The sequence below is a fragment of the Salmo salar genome, chromosome 11 (genome assembly GCF_965601325.2).
Source record: "Salmo salar chromosome 11, fSalSal1, whole genome shotgun sequence".
Lineage (NCBI taxonomy): Eukaryota > Metazoa > Chordata > Actinopteri > Salmoniformes > Salmonidae > Salmo > Salmo salar.
The window spans coordinates 13,752,799-13,779,188 of record NC_138301.1 but is presented as its reverse complement, the minus strand read 5'-3'; the positions used below and the strand labels follow the sequence as shown (position 1 = coordinate 13,779,188).

Genomic DNA, 26,390 nt, shown 5'->3' with positions numbered 1-26,390 from the left:
ACAGTTGCAGCAGTGCAATTGCATTATAATACTGAGACCTCACTGACATTTTACTTTGCGTTAATCTCCTTTATCAACACAGTCGTTATTGTCATTAATAACAATTACCACTATGAGAAGGTTCATTTTACCATGCCACGATCCTTAATGTTTCCCTCAATATATCAGTGAGATAAGCCTTCACAAGATGTATAGCAACATCATAACCAAATCAAGATTTGTGTCCTGACAAAAATGATGTTGACGGCATTCTGTATTATGCTGTCGGAATTCTGTATTATGTTGATGGGCAAATGCTATCTTAGTCTGGCTACGTTATTTGAGGGAGAAGTGAAGCAAACTGATTATAATGAACCAAATTACCAAATTAGCAAAAATGAAGTGTATTATACTGTAATTTAGTTGCAATAAGCTGCCATGGCTTTGATGAAAATAGCACAAATGGAACTTGTAGAAAATGCTAGTATTCAAGTATTAGGAACCATCGTTGGCTAAGAACGTGGTTCCACTTCCATAACCTAAATATAAGCTGAACTGTTGGCTAGCTGAGGCGTTACATTTATTTAATATCTTCATGAGCATTGCTTTATATCGTAATTATGAATATAGTTAATAAAATATTGAAGCGTAAGAGAAGATACTAAATCAGTGACATCAAAGCATATATACACACTGTAGCAACTTGTTTACAAGAGCTAATGTGTCCCTGAAGGGAATAGCCTGGTTATTAGCAACCAAAAACAAGTGCTGTGAACAGCCTCTCGCTGTGGGAAGTACGAAATACCAGCAGAGTGTTTTCTAGGACGTATCATACCCACCTCCACCCTCAACCTACTTCTGACAGTTCTGGGCAACATGTAACATGTAGCAGTAAAAAGTTGTAGACACTTGCAGTTGCCATGCAGATGGTGGAAGATGGATAAAGGCTATACAGTAAAAATGCATTGAGTTATGAGGGATACTGAAACCAGTTTAGATAAATAAGTGAATAAGACTATGCTTAGAACATTTTGAGGTGATATCTGTGGCACTGTTACAATAATACTGTATCTAAAATCTGTTGGTTTTCCATGATCAGTTTTACCAGTATTTCCATCCTAACTTCCTGTGGCTCCACTGTGGCTGAGGTCAGTATAAAATCACCTCATAGTATGTAAATGTATAGTAGAATATCTTCAAATACTCATATTTTCACAGTAGAGTATATCACGAACCGCTTATCCGATGGGTAGGGCTTCATCAGGTGTCTTTGATGAATGCTTCAAGATCACATGTAATCACACACCAAACACAAGTCTAGCTCACTGTCTTTGCATGGGCTAGAACACAACAAACACTTTTGTTGACACTATTTATATGTCATAGGCCTATGGGTCTACAATTAGACAAATTAAAGTATATACTTTTATCATTCACCACATACTGTAAGTTAACAAAGACCGGTCTGTAGGAATATAGGTTCATTTGAATTATAAAGTGGTTTATAAATAAATCGTTTGCACATCTATATGTAGATAAAAATACACTTCCCTATTGGACAGTGAATCTAAAACTTTTAATTTGGCAAAAAAACGTAAGCATTTTTTATGTTTCAAATGTTTCAAATAAACAACACCTCTTCAAAGAGTATCTTAAATAAGATGTCTCAAGATTGAAATGTTGTGTTTGTCAGCGGTCTACTGGTATAATGTTTGTAGGCCTACATAGGCTCTTTGACTGTATTTATTTGTCACTTGCAAGTGCAGACAACAATTTATAAACCGACTTACGTCTTGGTACATACATAAATGGTACAAAGGAACAACATATGTGTTTGACTTGAGAAAAACATTTTTTTTTTTTGATTCGGCGGTAATACCTTGGCGACTAACTCCTTCTCGCTATGCTGTCTCAAAAATGACTCCACTTCCCTCTCTCAACTACTACCGGTCGGGAAAATTGAACGTTTGCCGTTCAGTACAAAAGAAAGGTTGCAACTGCTTTCACGTTACATTTAACGCGTGACACAACTCTATCTTAAATTGTAATCGACTTCTGGACACAACACATTTTCTAAATGAAATGGACAAGGACAGCGTCAGCGTCAGCCCAATATTTCGTTGTGCTCAGTGCTCAGGGACGTTTTGCTCATTCAAAGTTGGGGTGTGGTTTATTTAAATACAGTTTCCCCGCCCCTCCCTTTGTGGGCGTGAGGAGAACTAGGGGGCGTGTTTCGTCTAGTCGCATATGTAAACACTGGCATGCCGTCTCAAAGCCACGTGGTGCCTTATTGACAGCTGCTGTGACAGTGACAGATACTGTATCTCTCTCTCGTCTATTTATTTTAGCTTGATTATCAGGATTTTTTTTCTTCTTTTTGGCATTATGTCGTTTCCATACGTTCTACTATTTTCATATTTTTGTGGGAGTTGATGATTTAAAGCTATAATCCTTTATTGAAACGATAACAAAGCTTTCTACCTGCCCATTTTCGCTAAAAAGCTAAGGGATGGGGCTGGAGAAATGTAACCACTCTCAAATGTATAGACATAGCTATGGATGCAAGGGCTGACCATCCATGATATCAAATGTACGCTTTGGGGCTATACAGTGTTTGTTTCCATTTATGTTGTTTACAAACATTGGAGCTTATATTTTGGGTTCTGATGGGGTACGACAGTTGAACTAAACTCATCAGCTATTTATAAGTTATATTCTTCAAGAATCAATGGGTATACATGATTAATTCATAAGTCAAATCATTTATATAGCAACTAAGGATTCTTGCTTTAAACTGTGGTATCATAGCTTATCGAGTGAACTAGTATACTGTTATAGGCTGAAATGTAAATACTGGCCTTGAGGTCAGAACTGTAGCTCTTGTCTTTGTAGTTAATTGATTAGCCAATGGGTCCCAGGACCCACTCAGTCCTAGAGGGGAAAGATGAAAACCAGCAGTGCTACAAACCTTGACGCCTGGATTTGAATATATCATGCAAAATAGCATCTAAGCCCTTCTATAGCCTGTCCCAAATTAGTATGACATTGTACTGTATTACTGTAATAACGATATCATTTTTGTTTCATTTGCATGAGAGTAGGACAACATGTACTGTATAGGCCTATGTGAACAGCTAGACAGGGCACCCCCAGAGACAGCTCACAGCACTTTATCCTGTTCACTAAAGGTGCTCTGACTGAATGAAAGTTCCTGTGGAATGTGGTTCATTAGCACCGCCTCCTAAAAATACAGCGGGGGGGGGGGGGGGGGGCCTTTGGTGAGGTTGGCCTGCTAACAACAGCCTGATCTGAGGGTACAACGGGTACAACGAAGTGGGCCTACAGTATAAATCAACCTTCCCCTCACCCCTCTGTGCTGTTAACTTTCTAAAAACATTTGCTAAATGAATTGAGTGCACATAGATAGAATACTTCCATATCTTTCTCTTCATGTCTCCCTCTCTCTCAACCACACAGTGCAACTATGTAGACTTACAGTACCAGTCAAAAGTTTGGACACAGCTACTCATATATTTTATATTTGAGATTTTTCAAAGTAACCATCCTTTGCCTTAGATGACAGCTTTGCACACTCTTGGCATTCTCCCAACCAGCTTCATGAGGTAGTCACCTGGAACCAATTAACAGGTGTGCCTTGCTAAATGTTAATTTGTGGAATTTTGTTCGTTCTTAATGCATTTGAGCCAATCAGTTGTGTTGTGACAAGGTAGGGGTGGTATACAGAAGATAGCCCTATTTGGTAAAAGACCAAGTCCATATAATGGGAAGAACAGCTCAAATAAGCAAAGAGAAACGACAGTCCATCATTACTTTAAGACATGAAGGTCGGTCAATTCGGAAGATTTCAAGAACATTGAATGTTTCTTCAAGTGCAGTCGCAAAAACCATCAAGCGCTTTGATGAAACTGGCTCTCATGAGGACGGCCACAGGACAGGAAGAACCAGCATTACCTCTGCTGCAGAGGATAAGTTCATTAGATTTAACTTCACCTCAGTATTGCAGTCCAAATAAATGCTTCACAGAGTTTAAGTAATAGACACATCTCAACATCAACTGTTCAGAGGAGACTGCGTGAATCACGCCTTCATGGTCGAATTGCTGCAAAGAAACCACTACTAAAGGACACTAATAAGAAGAAGAGACTTGCTCGGGCCAAGAATCACGAGCAATGGACATTAGACCAGTGGAAATCTGTCCTTTGGTCTGATGAATACAAATTTGAGATTTTTGGTTTCAACCGCCATGTCTTTGTGAGACACAGAGTAGGTGAACAGATGATCTCCGCATGTGTAGTTCCCACCGTGAATGAAGGAAGGTGTGATGGTGGAATGAAGGAAGGTGTGATGGTGTGGGGGTGTTTTGCTGGTGACACCATCAGTGATTTATTTAGAATTCAAGGCACACTTAACCAGCATGGCTACCACAGCATTCTGGAGCAATATGCCATCCTGTCTGGTTTGCACTTAGTGGGACCATCATTTGTTTTTCAACAGGACAATGACCCAACACACCTCCATGCTGTGTAAGGCCTATTTGACCAAGAAGGAGAGTGATGGAGTGCTGCATCAGATGACCTGGCCTCCACAATCTCCCAAAGTCAAGCCAATTGAGATGGTTTGGGATGAGTTGGACCGCAGAGTGAAGGAAAAGCAGCCAACAAGTGCTCTGCATATGTGGGAACTCCTTCAAGACTGTTGGAAAAGCATTCCAGGTGAAGCTGGTTGAGAGAATGCCAAGAGTGTGCAAAGCTGTCATTAAGGCAAAGGGTGGCTACTTTGAGGATTTGTTTTCTTTTTTTAGTTACTACATTATTCCATATGTTTGATTTCATAGTTTTGATGTCTTCACTATTATTCTACAATGTAGAAAATAGTACAAATAAAGAAAAACCCATGAATGAGTAGGTGTGTCCAGACATTTGACTGGTACTGTAGGTCACATAGTTTTGTTCATTCCCTCCATTCTCTCTAGATCCTTGAAGAACAGAAACTCACCATCCAGTCCAGATAGGCAACATGGGTATGGCTGTTGTGTATGTCATCTCTGTGAGTCCTTTGAAGGTCTTCAGGGCTGAACTGCCCACTTCTGAGACATAGCAAGGGCAACCATCCACCTCACATACACTCTTCAACATCGGACCACTTCAGAGCTGCACAGATCAAGAGGGTCTGGTTAAGGGCCAAAACTGACTAAATAACCTAGGTAGATATAGATTATTCGTATAGGTATGCATTGCAAACCAATAGAGCTCAACTTATAGACTCATTGTATTGAATATGCTGATTGATATTAATCATTTAAAAATTAAATACTGCATGTGGGACTATGGGAAACCTGAATACATGATGAATATCAGTGCTATTTTACTGCTACCTTCCCTCTGCTGCCCCCTGCCTTGCCTCAGGGATAAAATGTATCACCAAGTGGCCTATTTGACATGACAAAACATGTTTCCATTGACCCTAAAGTGTCACAGTCAGACTCCCAATTGAAAAATATGTAAGCACAAATTCTTTCCCATGCACCTTTGACCAAATTTTTATTACACATGTACCTTTTCTTGTTCAAAGCAGAATCCTTACATCAATTTAGTCATTCCGATGTTGACACATTCTGCCATTTTAATTGAAATTTTGAATGATATAAAACACAAACGCTGGCCTATGACTGTTAATATGTAGGTGGAAACCCCCTTTAGCATTTTCAGTGATTGGTGTCTACTGTACCCCCTATCTAGGTGTGAACTCTGGTGGTGGCTGGTGGTTCAGCCAATGGGCACCTGCTGCTGCCACAAGCATCTGAGCTGCGAGAACAAAGGGGCCATTGAGTGCATAACAGCTGTTGTGCTGTTGCCTGCCTGGCTGCCTGAGGGCCCCATACCCCAAGAGCCTGTCTGATGGGTGAAGCCCCCCTCTCTTTAAAGAGACAGCAAGGGCCCCTGCTGCTTTAATGCAGCGTTAATTACTGAACATTCATGCAGAACAGTCGATGGGTGTGTAGAGTACCAGAGCAGAAATGGAACAGTCCATATTTTTTAAACAATGGATTGAAATGGTTGAGAAGGAATATAGGGCATAACTTGAGATGGCATGGTTCGTTCATATTCGTGTAGAATTGATGTAGACAATATCCAAACGATTTAGCAAGAGAATACTATCAATCCATTTGAAATATGCATCTGATAAATTCAGCTGGCCGAAGAAAAACAAACAACCCTTAGGTGATCCAATCTGGTTTGTGACAAAGTGAAGGACAAGAGAATTAGACAAGTCCAAGAATTACTCCCAGCAGCATCTGTCGAGCAGTCCCAGACAAGTCTTAGGAGAGAGCAGCTTTGACAGTGGAAGCGTCATACTGACATCTAGTGGATTAGTCCTGTGTATCTTTAAGCACACACTCCTTGACTGCAAGCAGAGGGCACTGTCTGTCAGTGAATGCATGAAAGAGACAGCCATTATAGAGACCATCCCTATGCTCCATTTTGTTTTCATTCAGATGACTTTCATTTTTGTCCCTGTTTGATTCCCCATTATGGCAAGTTACAGTGAATGCAAACATATGACACTGAAGATGTTTACATCTACACCTTTCACATCTCTCCTGTACATTAGCCCAACGCAACACCTCAGATGTCACCTTTGTGACCAATCCATTACCTTTGTACAATATTTTGTGAGTTTACAAAAAAAAGCAGCCGTTTCTAGCGATTTATATTTTATAGAAACGTGTGCTTATAGATCACTCTTGAAAACATTTTAAGTCTTATGTTATGCACTTGAATAACTTTCAGCATAAACTTTAGTTTAGCAAGAGGAAAGTATAAAATTGTTAAGGCTTTAGGCACCCCGCCCCAGAGTGGTGCAGCAGTCTAAGACACTGCATTGCAGTGCTAGAGGCATCACTAGAGACCTGGGTTCGATCCCGGGCTGTATTACAACCGGCTTTGATTTGGGAGAGTCCCGTAGGGCAGTGCACAATTGGCCCAGCGGTGTCTGGGTTTGGTCGGGTGGACTTTACTTGGCTCATCGCGCTCTAGTGACTCCTTGTGGCAGGCCGGGCAGCTGCAGGCTGACCTCTGTAGTCCGTTTCCACCAACACACTGGTGTGGGTGTTAAGCACAGTTTGGAAGCACATGTTTCAGAGGACGCATGACCTTCAACACACCCGAGCCCGGTGGGGGAGTTGCACCGATGAGACAAGATCAAAAACAGGGGGGGGGGGTAATTTTTTTAAGGCTTAAAAGGAGCACCTAAGGGTACGGCCACATTGAGAAGCATGAACACTAATGAAGTCGTCGATGCACATCTTTGCCCGTGAAATATCCAACTCCTCTATATATATATATATATATATATATATATAAATTTTTGTTGTTGGAGTTACATATATGCAATGACTTTCGTAGGTGTCTCTAATCCAGCAATTGGCTCCATCCAGAATTCAAGACAAATCGCAAACGTGGCCACACCAAAAAGCAGTCACCAACCAGCCGATGATCTACTGCGCATGGCCGACATGTTGACCCATCCCTGTAGCTTGGAGGAAGCAGCCTGATCATTGGTCACCAATCCATTTCACTTGCATTGAAACAATAATGAGCACAACGGTCAGGCTTGTTCAACCAGGCTACAATCCCAGTCCCTGGCCAAAGCAAAGACCCACAACATTGTAAAACATAAAAGCTGTCTGCGACAGTGACTTTATTTAAAAAAAATAAGATATAAAGTAGCAGCATCTCATTTCAAAACAAAATCATACATTTTGGTAAAAACGCAAACGTGAGAAAAGAATTGGAGATAAAATCTTAAATACAATCCATATTTCTGCTTCTGATGCAGGCTGTTCCACTTGTCCAATTTAGCAGCAGAGCTACTGGTCCCACAAGCAAACCTCAAATGGCAAGCATTAGCTGCACACACACCCCCATCCACTGTTCTGTCAAGTCCACCTTTTTTAGCAGCACACAGAGCCAGTGACAGCTCTGGGTTTTTGGCAGGTGGTCCAGCTTGGCATCACTCCAATTGAAAACTGTCACTCACTCAAAAGGCAGAGCCATCCAAAAACAGCCATTCACCTTTGCACCACAACAACTCATGCATGGAAAGAAACATATGCACACATGTAGAAGAATCATGCGAGCACATGTGTGTAATGCCATGGATTTCTCCCAAACCTACAATATCTTGGTCCCGTCTTGAACTTCCTCAGCCCGTGCCCATACTAACCCAATGGAAATCAAGAGACTGTGCCCTCTGGTTTCTCGCTGCTGGGGGGCGGAGTGAGCACTCCGGACGGTATTGGTGAACTCTGGCTGCGATCTACGTCCACTTGTGGGTAGGAGCATGCCGTCGCCTAAAGAAGAAACCAACAGAGCTCTCAACAGGCTGCAATTACACACAAGAAACAATGCCACACATTGGTATAGGACATTGTGATTGAAAACCGCACAAACAACAAATGCCCTCACCATCCAGTCCAGATAGGCAGCATGGGTCTGGATGTTATGCATGTCATCTGCTGGGATTCCTTTGAAGGTCCTCAGGGCTGAGCTGCCCACTTCTCTGATGGACATGGCAAAGGGGACCATCCACCTCACACACTCCTCAAGGTCAGACCACTTCAGAGCTGCACAGATCAAGACAAAAGGGATCTGGTTAGGGCTAAAAAAAACACCCTCGGCAAGTCCACCAAACCACTATAACTCAGTGGTTGGATTGAAGATGTTGATTGACCTGAACAGCTTCAGAATGAAACGCCCTACCTGAGACTTTCTCCACCAGCTCCAGCGAGGAGAAGTGGAACAGGGCAGAGGCAGCCAGCACACCGTAGGAGAACTCCAAACATTTCACATCCAACACACAGAGGTCCAGGAGCTATAGAGAGCACAACACCACATATGTACTTCTGAGGCAATGAGCCATTTTAAGGAGAGGGAATGGGAAACCACTGTATAAGCAATAAGTGTCATCTGAGAATTCACATGATATTTTGCCTTGATCTTAAGTGCATTTTGTTTTAAAGACACCATGAATCACATGCAAGTGGCGGGAAACCTCAGTTGTAACCGTACCTCGGCAATCTGCACAAACGTAGTTTGCGGGTACTGTGGGATGAGAACCTCTTCGGACTCTTTCAGGTAGGCAACCTGCATGTAGATGTTTAGCCAGGACACAGGCGTCAGGGGACTTAAACGCCACATCAGCTCCTGAGCAAAGGGGGACACAATAGAAACAAGAGCCACATGATGATTTCATGCCACAGTGAAGTGCTCCCCAGATCAGATTAGGACACTCAAAGAAACGTGTACTATGAAGTCAGACAAACTACCATTGGGAGAGCATCATTTGGAATATATGTAGTCATTTTTACTAGTAATGGATACATGTTGCTCAACAAGCTTCAGACAACAGGATTTGTGTGACCCATCCGTAGTGAAAACCACTGGGACGTAAAGTGTTTGAGGGGCATACCTTCATAATGATTAGCTCCATACAAAGGATATCATCCTCAGTGCAGGCACCATCAGTAACATAGGCAAATTGATGCACCTTTGGAGGGTAGATTTCCTGAAAAAGAAGCGGTAGTAAACATGTTAAACTCACGCTGCAATACGCAAAATGGAGAATGAAGAAAACAACTTAATGCAGGTTGTAGAAGAGGCCTCTTCCTACCTCCATCTTGGCAGCTATAAACAGAGAAGAGATACCGATGAGTTGTAGTGTACACTTGAAAACATTGGTCTGTGTGGCCATGAACCGATCAAAGTAATCCTGAGCCAGGTAGAAGGTTTCTCTGTGTAGCTTGTACACCTCGCACACCTGAGAGAGAGAGAGAGCGAGAGAAAACAAGGTTGAGAATACAATGCCAAGGCAATAGAGTAGCTAAGGAAGATTTCCCCATGTAAGAGCATTGATCATGGTTCTCTATACCATAGGTTTGAAATGATCCAACCTAGAGCAATGCTGAGTCAGGAGTTGGGTTAAATGCTGAAGACATTTTGGTTGAATGCATTCAGTTGTGCAGCAGACTGCTTCCCCTTAGAATCTGTTAGAGCTCAGCTAACACTCGTCACCTGACGGCCATTTCTCCATTAGGTTAGGCTAATATTGTAAACAGACTAACTACAGTTAACTGGGGCCATACATCTACTGTTAAAATGAATCCACTCACCACCTTAAGATAAACATGGATGACACTGATCAAGTAACATGAGGGATTTGATCAAAGTAGCAGATACTGTGGGAAAGGAATTTAGTCTAGGAGTTTGATACAGAGGGAGCTACAAACCTCCATTAGCCAGTCGAGAAGAATAGCCCTCATCTTGGGTTGGAGGTGTGGGTGTTTCTTCATGACGTGGATGTCTCGAGAATACGTCTCGTCTTTCTTCAACAGGTTGTTCCATACGTCGTCTCTGCTCGCCCAGCTACAGAGAAACATATCCAGAGGGTTGGCGTCTAGTTCATTTGTATTTATCAAATCAATGGGATAAACAAAGAATCCCGCAACTAGAGTCAGAGTGCAAACACAGAACTTTAAGATGAAACAGTATACAGGTACACATATGAGTGGCAAGGAGGGATGTATAGCCGTTGTTATAACAGCAGATTACACTCTTAGACGATAGGGGTAAGAACTACATTGAGAATGTTACATTCAAATGAAACAGATGAACACATTTGCCATCATAATGCTTGGCCTTAGATAGCACAAGTGCAGAGCTCAAGGTATGAGTTCAAGTAATGTCCCAATGAAAATCATACATCAAAATGTGGCAAGTAACCCCGCCTGTTAATTAGCAGCGTTGCTGCATCTTGCCCACGTTGTCCCAGATACCAGAAGTGACTCACCATAGCACAGGAAGAGGGGAAGACCTGGTGGGGGTGACAAATATGTTTTTGAAGGTGTACTGAGTAGAAAACCCAGTGGCATTCAAGGCAACTGGTGGATCGACTTCATTGTCAGGCGTGGGGATCCGCCTGCATGGGATCGTGTGAACCGACTCAGGATTCCAGCACACCTGCACAGGAGAGGGATGGGGAGGATAAGAAAGTTCACCGACTGATAAAAATAAACAGCATGAAGAGGATACTGAGGCAGTGCCACCAATAGCAACTGATTAGACACAATTGTGTCACTTATTGAACAGTCCTGATTAACCTGTGTAGGTGTGTGTTAGCTAAGTCCAACAAATGCATGGTCTGCAAGGGAATGCCATGTATTAGTAAAATGCATGTAGTTACTAGAGTTCCACACTGTTTCTTTTCCGTCATCTCTGCCACTTCATCAGGGTCTTGCAAATACTGAGGATGTAATAAGGAGAATGTTCATTATGATAAACCATAAACCATTTAAAGACAACCATCGTGTTACAGTAGCAAAACGCTGGTCGCAAGAACGTACAACCGCAACGTCTGATTTTCTTTTCTTGGATCTCACTGAAGTGTCCTTGGGCATCTCATGATCAATTGTCCTGGATTCCACATTTTCCCTGAAATTACACAGTAAATATCGAGTTGTGATATGCGTCCTACTGAAATGGTAAGAAACGTTAGTTATTGCTAGCTAACTAGCTAAGCTGCGGCTAGTTAGCAAGCCAGCTACCTAACGTGACAACTTTTTCCGTCTCCTAGCTAGCGACATGGACTGACAAGACTAGGTCAAACTGCAAAACTGAAACTTACCCTTTGCTTGGCATTATATCCCACGTGTATCCCTCCAATATAGAGAGCCTGGAAACATGAAATATGCATTTTATTTGTTTAGCTAATAACCACAACCAACCCCCCACGTAAGTCCCACAAAGCCAACTCGTCAAAAGATCTGGGCGCGGGCAAATGGAAGTGGGAGGACAATGTTAAAGGACGACAAACAATATGAAATACTGCAACAATTGTCACAAAACCACGCATACAGTGACACCAGATTCCACACGATCACTCAAACCTAGCAGTTTGACATACAGTCGACGGAAACTAGTTAATTTCTTCTAAATTAGAGAGAAGTTGGCCAGAAAATGGCCGAGCCATCAAGTATGCCATTTTCCATTCACCCGCTCTAATAAGCGTTCTCACAGAAAACTAGTCAGACAATGTTGTCCATCGCCTTTCAAATTCAGAATAGTTACAATCTCCTCACTAACACGTCAATTTCGAATCACGTTGAGGGAGTTTGATTGAAAAGTTGCAAGACTGCTAGCTAACAAGAGTTGTTTCCAATTTTAGCCAGCTTACCTAAAAATATTCCCCCGCGAAGAAATCCACACTTGGTTGAAAGGATCAGAGAAAATATGGCTAAAGTTACTAGCTAGTTATTCGATTCGTGGCCTCTGTCACCAAAAAATAGAGCTGTGAGTTTTGTTCGCTACTTGTTCTTCGCTGGCGCAGTGAGTTTTGCGCCTTGGCTTATAAAGTACTTGCAGTCTACATATCACAAGGGGCGGTCCGAGCGGGTGATTTAAACACTTGGCGCTGTTCAGTAATCCTTTGCAGTTACATTTCAACGAACATTATTATTATTAGTCATTAATTGTTGAGACGTGAAGAGTCAAATCATCTGAACTATTATGTGGTGTGAGAAATGTACAGTATAATGGTGTTCCAAATATTGCATTTTGCCGGCAAAAGGGAGGCGTGGCTGGTGCGGCGACAGCTCCGGGGGCGGTGCTTAGAATCCGGAAGCACAAAGTACCGCGTGGCTAGGGAAGACGGATGTAAACAAAGACTGTGTCCCGATCAAAAACCTGCAAATCCGGACGTTATGCCGATTTTGACAGACATATTTTAAAATGTTTCTCCATCAAGCCGACATCGTGGACTTTCACTGTCCATAATTCCAGAGGTATGTCATTATTTTTTTTAAATCAAATTAATGCCGCGCAATTTGTTCAACGAGAATGGTGATGGCGCGCGGCTCTGCGCTAGTGCATTAGCTACGTTTAGTGGCTTCCTCCTCGTCTCCTTCCTCTTGTCTACACAAATTATTTATTGGAGAAAAAAAACAGTGCAGGTTTAGTAAAATACATTTTAGTCACCATCATATGCTTTCATATATAATTCATACATTTACGTTTTCTTATCAGAAGATAAAGGAAATGTAGACAAGGAGGAGGCAAATATGCAACCTATGTGACTTGTTTCAGTCATAACTGTTAAAATGTTGTTTTAATATGTTTCATGCGCCACACGAAAAAAACACTGGATTGGGTGACCATCACTCAGAGATCTTGAAACCTGTATTAACGTACACTTTGACCAGGCACGTGATCAAGCTAGCAGCTGCACGGGAACAAGTCTCCTTTTAAAGCCACCGTTACCTCCACATTGCAACTGGTTTGAAACAACAGCAAAAATGAAGTTTCTGAAACTCTTTGGACGTGCTAAATCTGTGGTTATTGGAATGATTCATGTTCAAGCCTTGCCAGGTAAAGATTATTGGGATGCATATGTCGTTTTTTACTCTCTTTTTGTTTTTAACTTGGATTTTATGTTTTTCAGGCACACCTTTAGGAAGCATGGCCATTCCTCAAATTATTGAGGAGGCATGCCATGAGGCAGAAATCTATCACAATGCGGGAATTGTAAGTATAAGCAAAAACACAAGAACTCCTTACTTTATTCATCCTCAAGGGTGACTGGAAATGAATTGTTTGTTGTCTGTTGATCTGTTGAACAGGATGGGCTGATCATTGAGAACATGCATGACATTCCATACACATTCTCAGTTGGACCAGAGGTGTGTGCCTCTATGACCGTGGTGTGTGCAGCTGTGAGGGGGATCTGTCCGTCTCTGCCTCTTGGAGTTCAGATCCTGTCTGCAGCAAACAGCTCAGCTGTTGCTGTTGCACTGGCTTCAGGTTGATATAGCTGGCTTTGCTTATTACTGATTAATACATGCATGCAAGAGTGCTTCAGGCTAGCCTGGAATTTTAGTTTAATAGAAAGATCCGTATTAAGAGGTTGGGAAAAGCAAATGTTTAGCTACTTATTCCATTGTTGTCTTTTTTCAAGGTATGGATTTTATCAGGGCAGAGGGATATGTCTTCTCACATGTTGCTGATGAAGGCCTTTTGAATGGATGTGCCGGAGACCTTTTGCGATACCGCAAGCAAATACAGGCTGAACATGTGCAGATTTTCACTGATATAAAAAAGAAGCACAGGTGAGCAATCGTTCAAAAACACTCCAGTCAGACAACCCCACTGGCTAGCCTAGATGTCCTGATATGGTATTTCAGAAGGTTTTTCAACATGCAGGTAATGCGTCTAATATTATCCATAAACGGTACTGCAAGGAGATGAAAGTAACAATTCTGACTGTTGTAGTAAGTGTAATTGGATGTTTTCAGATTTGTGGGTATGTGTTTGTGTTCCTAGCTCCCATGCCCTGACTTCAGATGTGAGCATAGTGGAGACGGCCAGAGCAGCCGAGTTTTTCCTCTCTGACGGGCTCATCATCACTGGAACAGCCACAGGGGTTCAGGCAGATCCAGTGGAGCTCAGAGGTGTGTCCTGTCTCTGAATTCTCTGGCACATACGGACCTGTATGACACATACGCACATGTATGGTATGACACACAAACATACTGACACATACAGTCATAGAAAAAGACCCCCAACTCGTTTAAATTAATTCCTAAGAAACAAATAATGCATAGGTGTAATCACTATTTTACCATTTAGATCAAAGGGCAGCCAACACTCAGCACTTACATTATATATCTGAGGCATAATGCTCGGTGTATCATTTTAGAAATGCCCAGTGTGTACCTTTGTATAAATGTAGTTTACTTTCCTCTCCCTTTTCATTTTCTCTCAAACACTCTTGTAGTCTTGGTTAATAAGGGAGTGCCCTTTTTCTAAATTTCATACATTCTCATAAACCATAACACACACCCTAACAAAAGTATGTTATGTCACTTCACTCAATTTCATACCAGTCCCACTGCATACCAGCCTATTGCATACTTCCTACATTTGCAAGGGCAGATAGTTCCTGGCGTTAGTTTTTCATGTAGCCCAGAGGTTAAGCTGCCCTAAAGCCCATGGAGCCTCTGAGCCTCGCTGCTGGCCTTATAAAGAGCAGCCTCGTCTGGGGAGAGGTTGGCAGCCTCACAGTCTCCCGAGTTTGGATCGTGCTGACCATGGGCACACAGCCCGGTCCTGCCCTTGCCTGCCACAGCCCTGCTTAGCGAATATAGACACCAACATCGTCTGCTATTTTTAAGCACAGCCTACAGATGGCTGACTTACACAGAAGGCTGTAAACACAGGCAGGCTCAGGCCAGACTGCTACACAACCCTGCTGCCTAGTTTGGAGGTGCTCCTACAGTCTCCCAGTCCATTGGGCTGGCTGTTGTCAGATGGGTAAATGGAGCTGCCAGAGTCTGGATTTATAGCTTTCTTCATGTGTTTTTCTCATATCATCTCTGAACCTACTTTCACCATTTACTTATCAGAGATGATGCGTGACACTTGCAATGCATTCCTAAATCCAACCATTTAGGTATTTGTTTCATATAAGCTCTCGCACAGCTTTCCAATATGATGAACTCCGTAAACATAATGTAGCATCTCAAAATATTTACTCAACAAACCTTTATTTTCTATTTGCAGATGTTGCAGGGTCAGTAAGACTCCCAGTTCTTATTGGCTCAGGAGTGACCCATGACAACGTGGAACACTACCTTGATGCTAGTGCAATGATAATTGGCTCTCATTTCAAGAGGGGAGGAGTTTGGGCAAATGCTGTTGATCCAGAAAGCGTTAAGAAGTTCATGGGGAAGGTGCGTTTGCTTCGGAAATGAAATCCACCAATTTGCTGCTAAAATAATTTAATGCAGAACAATGACATTTGGTGGTAATAATACATGTAATTACTGAAGTTATGTCTCATGCTATTTAATAAAACACAAATAATACCTACACAAAACAGTTTTATCAAACATCTTTTAACATTTAAATGTACACCAAAATACCAAATAAATCTGAGTATATTTACAAACCGGGCTTGTAGCAGTACAGCAAACATAAGAACACACTGGGAATAAATGTATAAAAACAAAGTGAATCACTAAGTACAAAACATACATTAGTAACAGTGGTTCATCATTATTTGGTAATCCTTACATACATTGTATTTGTTATTAAAAAATATAGTGAAAGAGGTCCAATTACTCAAGAGTGATGTTTTGTGTCGTCACATATCATATACAAAATAGCGTTTCATAGCTATGAAACATATCAACTTTCCTTAAAGCAATATACCCACAACGTATCTAAATCTAAGGCACGCAAAGTAATACAAAAAAAGTATTCTATATACAATAGAATTAATATTTGCAAGTGCTAAAAACTTTTGCATTTTATACACTACATAAAAGTTTTCATCAGAACCATAAGACTTAACATTAACAAGCCAGTTATAATATTTCTCACATGCACACACATCTACTCAAGGCTATTTCACTCTCAAACTGGGCTCAGCATGTTAATAACATACTCAGCAAAGGGGGTTCCCTTGATCAGGGTAAAGAGATTCACAAGGTCATAGGTCTAAGGTCTGTGTGTTAAGTGGGTTCAGACAGTGGCGTGGTTACTCAGTAGACACTCAGTAGTTGTACAGACGCTGGCAGGGTTGTTTGAAGTGACCAAAACGTCTATCAGAGGGGGAGAATCGCACCTTGGCAAGGTTCTGTCTCTGGAGAGCACTCCTGGTCAGCTTCTTGCACTCCACGTGAGTCCTGGCTCGCTGTATGGCAAGCAGTTGGACATTGCATGGAAGCGGGCTGCCCCAGGCAGCTAGCCTCCAGGACACATGCTGTTTGACTGGCACAGGCCTCCGGGGGGGGGGAAGGACAGAATAACTGTAAAATGTGACACTCCTTTCTCTAGGATAATGGTTGTGTTATCACACTGACTAAAGTAGATGTATCGTCTGGATGAAAACTGACCTGGGAGAAGCATCCTCTTCATCTGAGTCTTCCTCATCGCTGGTCTGGTGTCTGATCTGGTATACAGACATACTGGGATGCTCAATCAGCAGGTTCTCCAAAGGGTCTTCCTCAGGCGGGGTCAGGGAGTTGTTCTCTGGAAACACGAGACCACAAATTTACTAAACCGAGACCAAAGAGGAAAAACACCTCTAATAGTGACCATTAGATCTACTATCCAAATAACTACAATACTACCATTTACAAAACAAGTAACTGCAGACAACAATGCCCATACCAGTTTAACAACTAACTTGTGATTTCAACTTTCAGTGAACAAAATTATCGGCTTACCTTGAATGTTGATAACGACCCATCCTCCCTCCTCAAACTCAATGAGCTCCTCATAGGTTTCATTGTCATCTGTGGGAAAATCGTCATCTGTGCTACCAAGGAAATGGGCAAATATCTTTCCAATCATTGTGTATATATTTTGCCTCCCTTGGCCCTCTTATTGCAGTCTGCAAAGAAAATGAGTTAACATAGTGTTATATAGTATGTTGGCCCCATAAGGAAAAAAATTGCAAACTGGATACAATTACTGCTACACTGGTAAAATTGCAAAACTGATCACAGTAAAACATTGCATCAAATGCAGGAAAACAGCACAACCTGAAAAGGTATTTGTAGTTTAATATCCACATTGACAGAAGATAGATCTGAAATGATTTCCGTAAAGCAGACTCTGAACAGCACCTTACATTATGACCTTTAGTTTTTAACATTGTGTCCTGGGTTAATGACCCTGCCAGCACAGCAGAATCAGGAACAGCATGCCCCTTGGAAGCTATTTGCAGACTGAAGGTCATGGCATCCTTTCTGACCAGCAACTCATTTCAAGCCTGTATCTGAATCTTAAGATATGTTATGAATAAACTAATGTGGTGAATATGAAGCAAATCGGCCAAACTATGGTGAAAAGGGTTTGTAAAATATATATATATGTGTGTGTATACATTTTAGTGTATATAATTGTATTTTGACATTTCTGGTCAAATAGGCCTATTAAAAATTGAATCGGGTATTAACAGTATTGGTATGTATGTCTTTCAGGCTTAAAGCGTCATAGACTAGACAGAATACCACAACATCCACTTTTAGACCTTGGGCTGTCCAGACAGCCACAGTCTGAATGCCTTGGTGTACTTGTAAACCTATACTGTCAATATACAGCTACACCCCAGCCTGCCAGCAAGGGAAGATCCAATAGTGCCCAGACAGAATTAGCTCATAAGGTGCAAAATGCATAGATTACATATACACTTGCATATCTTTTCTGGTGTGCCATCAAAAAGTCCATAAGTTGGAAGTTAAAAGACATGTAAGACCCTTACATTAGCCCTATTCAATATATAATAAATGTGTGATATAAACAATTAAATCATTAAAAACATAGGAGGGTCGTTTGGGCGAACTTGATATGGCATTAATTGGGTTTAAACTTCAATAAATAAGTTAATAATTAACAACTGCATTTATGTAACTCACTGACAATCAAACAAATAACCCAACCTACATACAAAATGACACATGACATGGTTACAATTACATGGTAGTCTACAAAACCAAAAAGTTGGCCTAATAGGACACTTTTGGGATGTGGAAATCAATAAAAAAACATGCAATGGATAGATAAGTCAGTAGGCTAAAGAAACGTGTCTATGGTACACACGAACGGAGGCTAAGGACACAACCTCTCGCACAATGTTGAAGGCTACAATGTATTTTTTTCTTACCTCACAAATGAATATTTAACAGGTGGTGGCCGACGGTTGGCTTGAAACTATAACTGATCTGTAATTGTTTTGATACAGACTTGCTTGTGAACACCAACTCTTTTGCTTTAGTCGGTGGTGAACGTAAACATAAATCCCAACTCGAAGGCGGGGCTTCAGAAGGTTACGCACAACTAACTAGCTGTCAAGTGAATTAAAGTGTCCTTACTTGAAACATACTTAATTATTAAATACCTGGTTTCAACCGACGTCCAATCGTTCTAATAGTCTAGGCGTGTAGTCTATAACAACAAGGCAAAATACATTAGAGTGGAAGATTATTATTTTTAAAAATTGTACAACGGTTTGCATTTCACAACAGTGGTCGACTTCGTTTTGCATGGCCCGGTGGCCCGTGTGAGCGGATTTTTTTTTTTTTTTTTAGATAATTCTATTGATTCTTAAGAGAAATCTCCACCCACCCCGGGAACCGGGCCCTGCAAAACCCCACCACAATGTTATGAAAAGGGGGGAATTGTATCAATTACTTTTCGTGAAACATTGTTGCAAATATTTGCAGAGTAAATGACAATTATGCCAGGTTGCCCCACTGAGATCTATTTATTAGGCCATGTTTGTTTTATTGTCCATCTAAAAACAACCGCGAATCGTTTTAACAGGATGTGGGCTTGTCCTAAACAAATGTCCCGTCATTCACCGCGGTCATAGTTTTTACCAACACTCATTATACACAAACATTAACACATCATCGAAGTGCGAGATCTGACGGTAAGGATTCGCCACCAATGTGTACTTTAGACTATTTTCTTGTAGGCCAACTTCAGAGTCCGTCCTGTGTGACGGGGACAACTATGTCGTTATGTAAAGCTGATTGCCACACTTTTAATTGAGAGAGAATGCTGATGGCCACATGATGACACACTAACACTAACTTCTATTTTTCGATGTCGTCTTACGACATTATAAAAGGCCTACATATCGGAAGGGAAGTATAATTATTATTAGCTGCGGTCGTTATTATTGTGGTTATAACATAAATCAGAGGGAAGTATTTCGAATCTCGTGTGAGAAGTTTTTGACTCATGACAATGGTCTATGTATTAAGTCTTCAGTTATTTCCCCTGTCTTTGTAGGCTAAATATGATAACTGAATTGATTACAATAATATAGTTTACTGGTTTTGTCAACATTTGGAGTAAAAAAGGCCTATTACTTTCATTTGAACAATAGTTTATTTTACTTTTGGTAGAGGCGACTCTCGGCAGTGTAATGCAGTTCATTACCAGAAGATGGCTTACTCCTCCTAGTCTTCAGGATATCTGACAGAAGTCAAGTCATACATCTCTTCTAGTATTAAATTGGTAGTGGCTATTTGTACTTGCAATGTATACTAGAGATTGATGAGTTGGCTTGGTTGCAAATTGATCTTCAGTGTGTCTCTTATCATCACACCAGGGAGAGCAGCTAAGATGGCTCCACGTATGGATGATGTCATGCAACTATGCTGTGACCTGTCTGCAAATCAGCAGATAAAAGCAGCAGTGAAGAATTCTGGGAAAGGATCAGCAGTGGCAGGAGGGACTGCATTTTTAGGGGGTCTTCTAGGTGGTCCCCTAGGGATTGCTGTTGGTAAGGATCCTATCAATTTAGTAAGCATAATTATGATCATCATCTGCTTTTCCCTACTTCAACCACAAGGTGGAGCCATCTCAAACCTATTGTATTGAGTGCAGCTATGAGATTTTCAGTGTATATGTGGTAGGCCTATAAAGTATGGCGTTAGGGTAGAAGAATTCTCAGCCAATGTTGTCTTATAAGTGGGGAGGTCTATTTTGATAAATATGGGTGTTTATTTCTATTTGTATTTATTATGGATCCCCATTAGCCAAGGCAGAAGCTGCTTTTCCTGCGGTCGAGCAAAATTAAGACCATTATACATTTTAAAAACATTACAATACATTCATAACAGATTTCACAACATATTAAGTGTGTGCCCCCAGGCCTCTACTCTACTACCACATATCTACAACACAAAATCCATGTGTACATCTGTGTATAGTGCTTATGTTATCGTGTGTTTGTATGCCTGTGTCTATGTTTGTGTTGCTTCACAGTCCCGCGGTTCCATAAAAGTGTATTTTTATCTGTTTTTTTTAAATCTAATTTTACTGCTGGCTTGAGTTACTTGATGTGGAATAGAGTTATTATCCTCAGTAATTTTGCATCCAAGTTGTCACACCCCAGTGGCTTGTCATCGTTGATAGATAACAGTCATTTATTCAACTCTTCCAAACTCACTTTACGGAATTCAGAATTACAATGTTTGTTTCTCATAATTTGGTCAGATATACTTGGATGTGGTGTCAGTGTTTTTTGCTGGTATGTCATGCCTAAGTTTGCTAATATTGCCAATGAAAAAAATATTAAAGTAGATGGCAATATCAGTTGGTTTTGTGATGAATGAGCCATCCGATTCAATGAATGATGGAGCGGAGTTTGCCTTTTTGCCCAAAATTTCATTGAAGGTGCTCCAAAGCTTTTTAATATCATTCTTTGTCATTTATCTTTGTTTCGTAGTGTAGTTTCTTCTTTGTTTTATTCCGTTTAGTCATGATTTCTCAATTTGCAGTACATTTGCCAATTGCTTATACAGCCAGACCTATTTGCCATCTCTTTTGCCTCTTCTCCCTCAACCATACAATTTTTCAATTCCTCATCAATCCACACTTATTAGTAACTAAGATAAGCAATTTCATAAATGTGTCAAGTGCAGCGTCTGGTTGCTCGTCATTACACACCGCGTACCAATCAAGAACATAGGAATCACTGCAAAACTTATTGTATCACCTCTTATACACAATATTATGCCCAGCGTTTGGAACTTTGGTTTTCCTAGATATGGATACTATATTGTGATCACTACATTCAATGTATTTGGATACTGCTTTGAAACAAATTTCTGCAGCATTAGTAAAGAAATGATTAATACACGTTGATGATTTCATTCCTGTACTGTTTGTAACTACCCTGGTAGGTTGATTGATAACCTGAACCAGGTTGCAGGCACTAGTTACAGTTTTTGAGCTTTATCTTGAGTGGGTAGCCTGATGAAAGCCAGTCAATATTTAAATCACCCAGAAAGTATACCCCTCTATTGATATCACATACAGTATCAAGCATTTCACACATGTTATCCAGATACTGACTGTTAGCACTTGGTGGTCTATAGCAGCTTCCCACCAGAATGGACTTTAGGTAAGGCAGATTAACCTGTAGCCATGTTAATTCAACAGCTTTACAGGAATTTCTGTCTTTTCTGTAGATCTTATAACCATGAGTGTTTTAAATCTGTGAGCTCTTCTCCCCTCTTGATCTTCTGACACAGATCTTGTTTGTGTTGCTCTTTAGGTGGTGCAGTAGGTGGCCTGTTGGGATGGTGGATGACCAGTGGACAGTTCAGACCTCTCCCTCAGATCATCATGGAGCTGCCTCCCCACCAGCAGCAGAGGCTCTATGCTGATATCATGGGCGTTTTGGGCTCACTGGACTGGACAGACCTGGCCCAGCTGACCGCCCTGGTCATGGGGAATGCTACTCTCCAGCAGCAGGTCACTGCTACTCTACTTCGTTATATCACAAAGGAACTGAGAGCAGAGGTGAGATACGGGGACTGATCTACACAGGCTGAATATCCGGAGGAACTCCTTAGAACACACATTTGTACTCAAATTCAACTCGAGCTTATTTCCTGAGACTGAAATAAGCTTTTATACTGTGGGTTCACTGAAAGAGGCCTTATGAGAGTTACATTGAGACTCATGTCAGACATGTCATGTTACCTAATATCTGATCATGTCCATTTAATATCCTTTGATAAAGCACTTTTTTTTTTTACGTCATTTTCATTATCTCCAGCACAACACCAGTGTCTACATATGTGAAAACGGCACATTTTTACGTTTTGTAGAAACAAATATAAAGTTAAAAGTTCTCCCCAATGACATCATCAAAAGTAAAACATATTTAAAAACAGTGATTTTTCTGGCGCTAGGAGATTCACAGTGATGTGAGAAGCAAGAAAATACCCTCCCTCTGGCTAGAAACTTGTTGAAAACCACTGTTTTGAAAATCACTGTTTTGTTACTTTTAATGCTGCCATGTGATGTTACAGAGAAGCATTTGTTTAGCACCTTACCTTTTTAACCACAGATCATAGAAACGCGCTGTTTTCACGTACTGTATGTAGACACTGTTATGGTTTTGGAGATAATGAATATGAGGTGGAAAAGTGGCGGAATTGCACTTTAATGTACACTTGTTTTGTTTTAGATGAGAAATTGTTATCTCTGAATCTAGCGGTATGATTGAAACTTATCTTATAAGAACAGTCCAGCAATTAACCAGAAAGGCGTACTTTATTTATATTGTAGTGCATAATTTGTTGACGATATTTTGCACTGAATTGTACACATTGAATATTGTTGGTCATTTATAATTTACATTATTTGCAACAAATGCAAGACTAGACTCCTCTTGTAAGTGTGCCTAGGATCTCAAGTGATTCATGCAATGTGAATATTGTAAGAGATGAGTACTTCTGAGAAACTGGTCTTGGTACTTCTGGCACATAATGGTGATTAGTCCCACCTAGTCCTAGAATTAACTAATTGGGAAAATCTTGTCGTGCTCTGTACTAAAGTGTTTATATGAAAATCATGATAAATGAAATAAAGGACAAAGGTGACTTGTATGATCACCACAAGCTTTTAGTATGACATCATTAAGCCAGAAAACATGTTATTTCAGTGAATCAACTGACAGTTTCGTGAGGGAAATTCAACCACTTAACACATTCTTTGTAAGAGAAGGAAGACAATGCTACGCAATGCATCTGTCCAGGAGAGATTACATGCACGTAACATAGAATGGTATCTCATCTGACGCAATTTGGCAAAAAAAAATTGGTTCTGGGTTTCTAAGATTATACGCAATGTAATATAGTTCCTCTTTTTCAATGTTTCAAATGTAGACTTGAATAATACTAGAATCTTATTAAGATACCAGAGCACTATTTGGAGTATGTGCAAAGGTTGTTTGTAATGACACCACTGTGATTTTTTTCCCCCATTAGTTTTTCTAGGCGTTTCCTTGTTCCTTCTTTGCAAGCAAACTTGGACCTGCGGGTTGTCATAACATCAGACAGCGAAAAAAATGATTATTAATCTTGAGGGGAAATTTCATTGGAAGTTATGTCATTCGTTTCTGAGAGATGGTTGTCAGTCTTGTACCTATGGCTTACTAAGAAACCGTTTCTTAGCAGCTTTTTCAAATTCAAATTGATTGAAGTCACAAGATATCATATTCCATCACCACTTTATTGGTAGTCTGGGATGTGAGAGCAGTCTTATATCTTCATAGAAAAACCTTTGACAGTTCTTTTCAGAAACCAGAGAGCATGATTTAAACTGATTTTGTTTGAAATGCCTATAAAATGTTAATGATTGACATGTTGCATTTGAATACGTTCTTTTTAAAAATGTCATTGGCAGTTGGCCTGAGTATTGCCATTGACAACACTAGAGTTAGGAAAATCAAGTGACGCAAGAACTTTGTCTAAAGGCTTATTTACTGCACCTGTTGCCTCAGGACTGGTTCATGTTGGGGGTCAATAAGCAGTCTTACCAGGTGTTCAGGACAAGGATGACAAAAAGTTGCTATCAAAATATTTTATTTCAAGATAAATGGTTGATGTGAATGTGATAAATAAGGAGGTATAGTTATTGCTGCCATTTTAGAGTTATAATTACAGGTACACTTAATATAGGCACATTTATCGTAGTCAACATGCCTTTTTTTAAACAAGATAAGTATAGGACGAATATAAAAGTATTCAGTGCGAAATGTGTTTCATGTAAACAAAGATGCGCCATCTGTGCATAATGGCCAGTCAACAATGAATACTACAGGTTAACCTTCATCAAAAGGATAATAAAAATAAGCCCCCCAAAACACTCAAAGGTATATCATTAACAGGAATATATTGACCCAATGCATAAATTATATGGTTAGGATTAGTGTTCATATTTGTGCAATATTTATGATTACATGTGATCATGTATCGCCTTGATTTGGCACTCTTCACCACATACTCATTCAGTAAATACTTTTCAGGGTCCTCTCACATTGTCCAAAAGTCAACCAAGTCAAGTCAAGTGACTTGACAATCCAGTGAGATTGAGACTTCGATGGTCCGGTTTTAAATAGCTATATGGGGACCAAGAGTTGTGACACTCAACCCGTTTGCTTGGTGTGTGGTGTTCTACCCGAACATCCGCCTCATCGTTGCTAGTCGCCTCGTACTCAGGCATGACCAGGTCAGATTCATCAGAGCAGTTCCTCCAAACACTGTCCCCCCGTAGATGCACCTCATCCTGAGTCAGCTCCCCATGGTCCTGGAGACTGAGGTGACACAGTCGACACACCCTCACGGGCTTAGTAGAGATGTGGCAGATCACGGCCCGGTTCTTGGAGCAGACGTTGCAGACGACAAAGCCGCAGCGACGACAGTGGTGGCGACGTTTGTTGACCCGAAACGTTTTAGAGCAGCGCATGCAGATGGCGGACGCCCAGTCAGGGATCCAGGTGGTGGCGAAGGTGCACCCAGGCTGGCAGCCGGCATGCTGCAGCTGCTTTAACCTGCAGTCTTCGATGTGCTCCATCCAGGCACGCTTCTCCTCAGCGGAGGCAGCTGCCACGTAGAAGGACTTCTGTGGTGTGCGGATCAGCCACTGGTTCTCCATGATGACCCCGTCCTCCAGGTCCTCTAGCTGGATATCCTCCAGGGAGATTACATGCTGGTTCTTGTGCCAGCGTCCATGAAGGATGATGCTACCGTAGACTAAAATGTCATTAAACAAGTAAAATACTTTAGGCTGGGGGCGGCGTCGACACAGCTTCATCAGCCGCCCCTCGCCTATCAAGACCCGGTCAGGTCTGAACAGGGAGTTCCCAGAGGGGCCAAAGGAGTTCTCCACTGCCTGGATCCGCTCTCTGTTCTCTTGCGTGAAAGCCAGCTGGTCCACCATGATGAGCTAGATTACAACACTAAAGGAAATTAATAAAATTGAAATATCCCCCAAAAATGTTACTATTTACAAATGAGACGAAATGGTAGGCCTATGTCACTAGTGATCAAATAAATGGCTAGTGAAAAATAGTTAATTTGACCTTTTACTCTGTTTTCTATCTTGTTTACGCTGCAACAGTCTGTGTCTCGGTAGTAAGTCGCTTAGTTCCCGTCTGACCACCATACAGTATGTTTTGTTAGTGTCAAATAGTAGTTTCTGTATTGAAGAGTGAGTTGCCACGAGAGGTCCTTTATATGTGCAAATCACATTTCCTGTTGAGCCGCATTGCATGGGGAGTTCCAAAACAACTTGATGGGGAAAGAGAGAGAGAGAGAGCAACTAGAAAGAGGGAAAACAGGCAATACCAGTTACCCAAACATGATGGGATGTGACTCGGAGCGTATAGATCCTATTAAATTACAGTAAACAAAGGTATTGCTAATTCTAGGACTATGAATACATCACAGAAAAAAACTGTTGGACAGCATTAAAGCTAGCGTCCTTAATTGAAACAATAACAAAGCTGTCATCTCGCCTGTG

The 26,390-nt window shown here is 41.1% G+C and overlaps 5 protein-coding genes across 10 annotated transcripts; 2 read left to right on the top strand and 3 right to left on the bottom strand.

Moving 5' to 3' along the window:
• Positions 1-7,667: 7,667 nt before the first annotated feature.
• ccne1 (cyclin E1) lies at positions 7,668-12,410 on the bottom strand. The gene is made up of 12 exons (XM_014126529.3): positions 12,232-12,410; positions 11,683-11,730; positions 11,402-11,489; positions 11,242-11,301; positions 10,849-11,018; positions 10,289-10,424; positions 9,673-9,819; positions 9,472-9,567; positions 9,072-9,206; positions 8,763-8,874; positions 8,469-8,626; positions 7,668-8,353 (listed from the first exon to the last, which is right to left on the bottom strand). The coding sequence occupies exons 2-12, from the start codon at positions 11,694-11,696 to the stop codon at positions 8,237-8,239; spliced, it is 1,233 nt and encodes a 410-aa protein (XP_013982004.1). The 5' UTR covers positions 11,697-11,730; positions 12,232-12,410; the 3' UTR covers positions 7,668-8,236.
• A 263-nt stretch (positions 12,411-12,673) lies between these two features.
• On the top strand, positions 12,674-15,889 carry zgc:162297 (uncharacterized protein F13E9.13, mitochondrial). 2 transcript variants are annotated; one of them, XM_014126531.3, is made up of 7 exons: positions 12,687-12,838; positions 13,256-13,421; positions 13,495-13,577; positions 13,673-13,853; positions 14,008-14,158; positions 14,373-14,500; positions 15,612-15,889. In XM_014126531.3, exons 2-7 carry the CDS (start codon positions 13,349-13,351, stop codon positions 15,800-15,802), a joined length of 807 nt encoding a protein of 268 aa, XP_013982006.1. In that variant the 5' UTR covers positions 12,687-12,838; positions 13,256-13,348; the 3' UTR covers positions 15,803-15,889. The 2 variants fall into 2 exon arrangements, with proteins under 2 accessions (XP_013982007.1, XP_013982006.1); XM_014126532.3 differs by lacking the exon at positions 13,256-13,421 and having other exon boundaries at positions 12,674-12,838.
• LOC100194714 (tumor protein p53-inducible nuclear protein 2) lies at positions 15,813-18,982 on the bottom strand. Of its 3 annotated transcripts, none has more exons than XM_045689037.2 (4): positions 18,958-18,982; positions 17,282-17,448; positions 16,949-17,084; positions 15,813-16,834 (listed from the first exon to the last, which is right to left on the bottom strand). In XM_045689037.2, exons 2-4 carry the CDS (start codon positions 17,406-17,408, stop codon positions 16,606-16,608), a joined length of 492 nt encoding a protein of 163 aa, XP_045544993.1. In that variant the 5' UTR covers positions 17,409-17,448; positions 18,958-18,982; the 3' UTR covers positions 15,813-16,605. The 3 variants fall into 3 exon arrangements, with proteins under 3 accessions (XP_045544993.1, XP_013982008.1, XP_082813866.1); XM_014126533.3 differs by lacking the exon at positions 18,958-18,982 and adding an exon at positions 18,724-18,866; XM_082957740.1 differs by lacking the exon at positions 18,958-18,982 and adding an exon at positions 17,600-17,620.
• Positions 18,983-19,415: 433 nt separating this feature from the next.
• Positions 19,416-22,758, top strand: LOC106562011 (protein C19orf12 homolog). Of its 3 annotated transcripts, XM_014126526.3 has the most exons (3): positions 19,416-19,491; positions 20,179-20,352; positions 22,132-22,758. In XM_014126526.3, the coding sequence occupies exons 2-3, from the start codon at positions 20,193-20,195 to the stop codon at positions 22,395-22,397; spliced, it is 426 nt and encodes a 141-aa protein (XP_013982001.2). In that variant the 5' UTR covers positions 19,416-19,491; positions 20,179-20,192; the 3' UTR covers positions 22,398-22,758. The 3 variants fall into 3 exon arrangements, with proteins under 3 accessions (XP_013982001.2, XP_013982002.2, XP_013982003.2); XM_014126527.3 differs by lacking the exon at positions 20,179-20,352 and having other exon boundaries at positions 19,418-19,491; positions 22,132-22,682; XM_014126528.3 differs by lacking the exon at positions 19,416-19,491 and having other exon boundaries at positions 20,179-20,372; positions 22,132-22,682.
• A 2,021-nt stretch (positions 22,759-24,779) lies between these two features.
• Positions 24,780-25,951, bottom strand: LOC106562010 (pleckstrin homology domain-containing family F member 2). The gene has a single exon (XM_082957739.1). The coding sequence runs from the start codon at positions 25,806-25,808 to the stop codon at positions 24,927-24,929; it is 882 nt and encodes a 293-aa protein (XP_082813865.1). The 5' UTR covers positions 25,809-25,951; the 3' UTR covers positions 24,780-24,926.
• Positions 25,952-26,390: the final 439 nt, after the last annotated feature.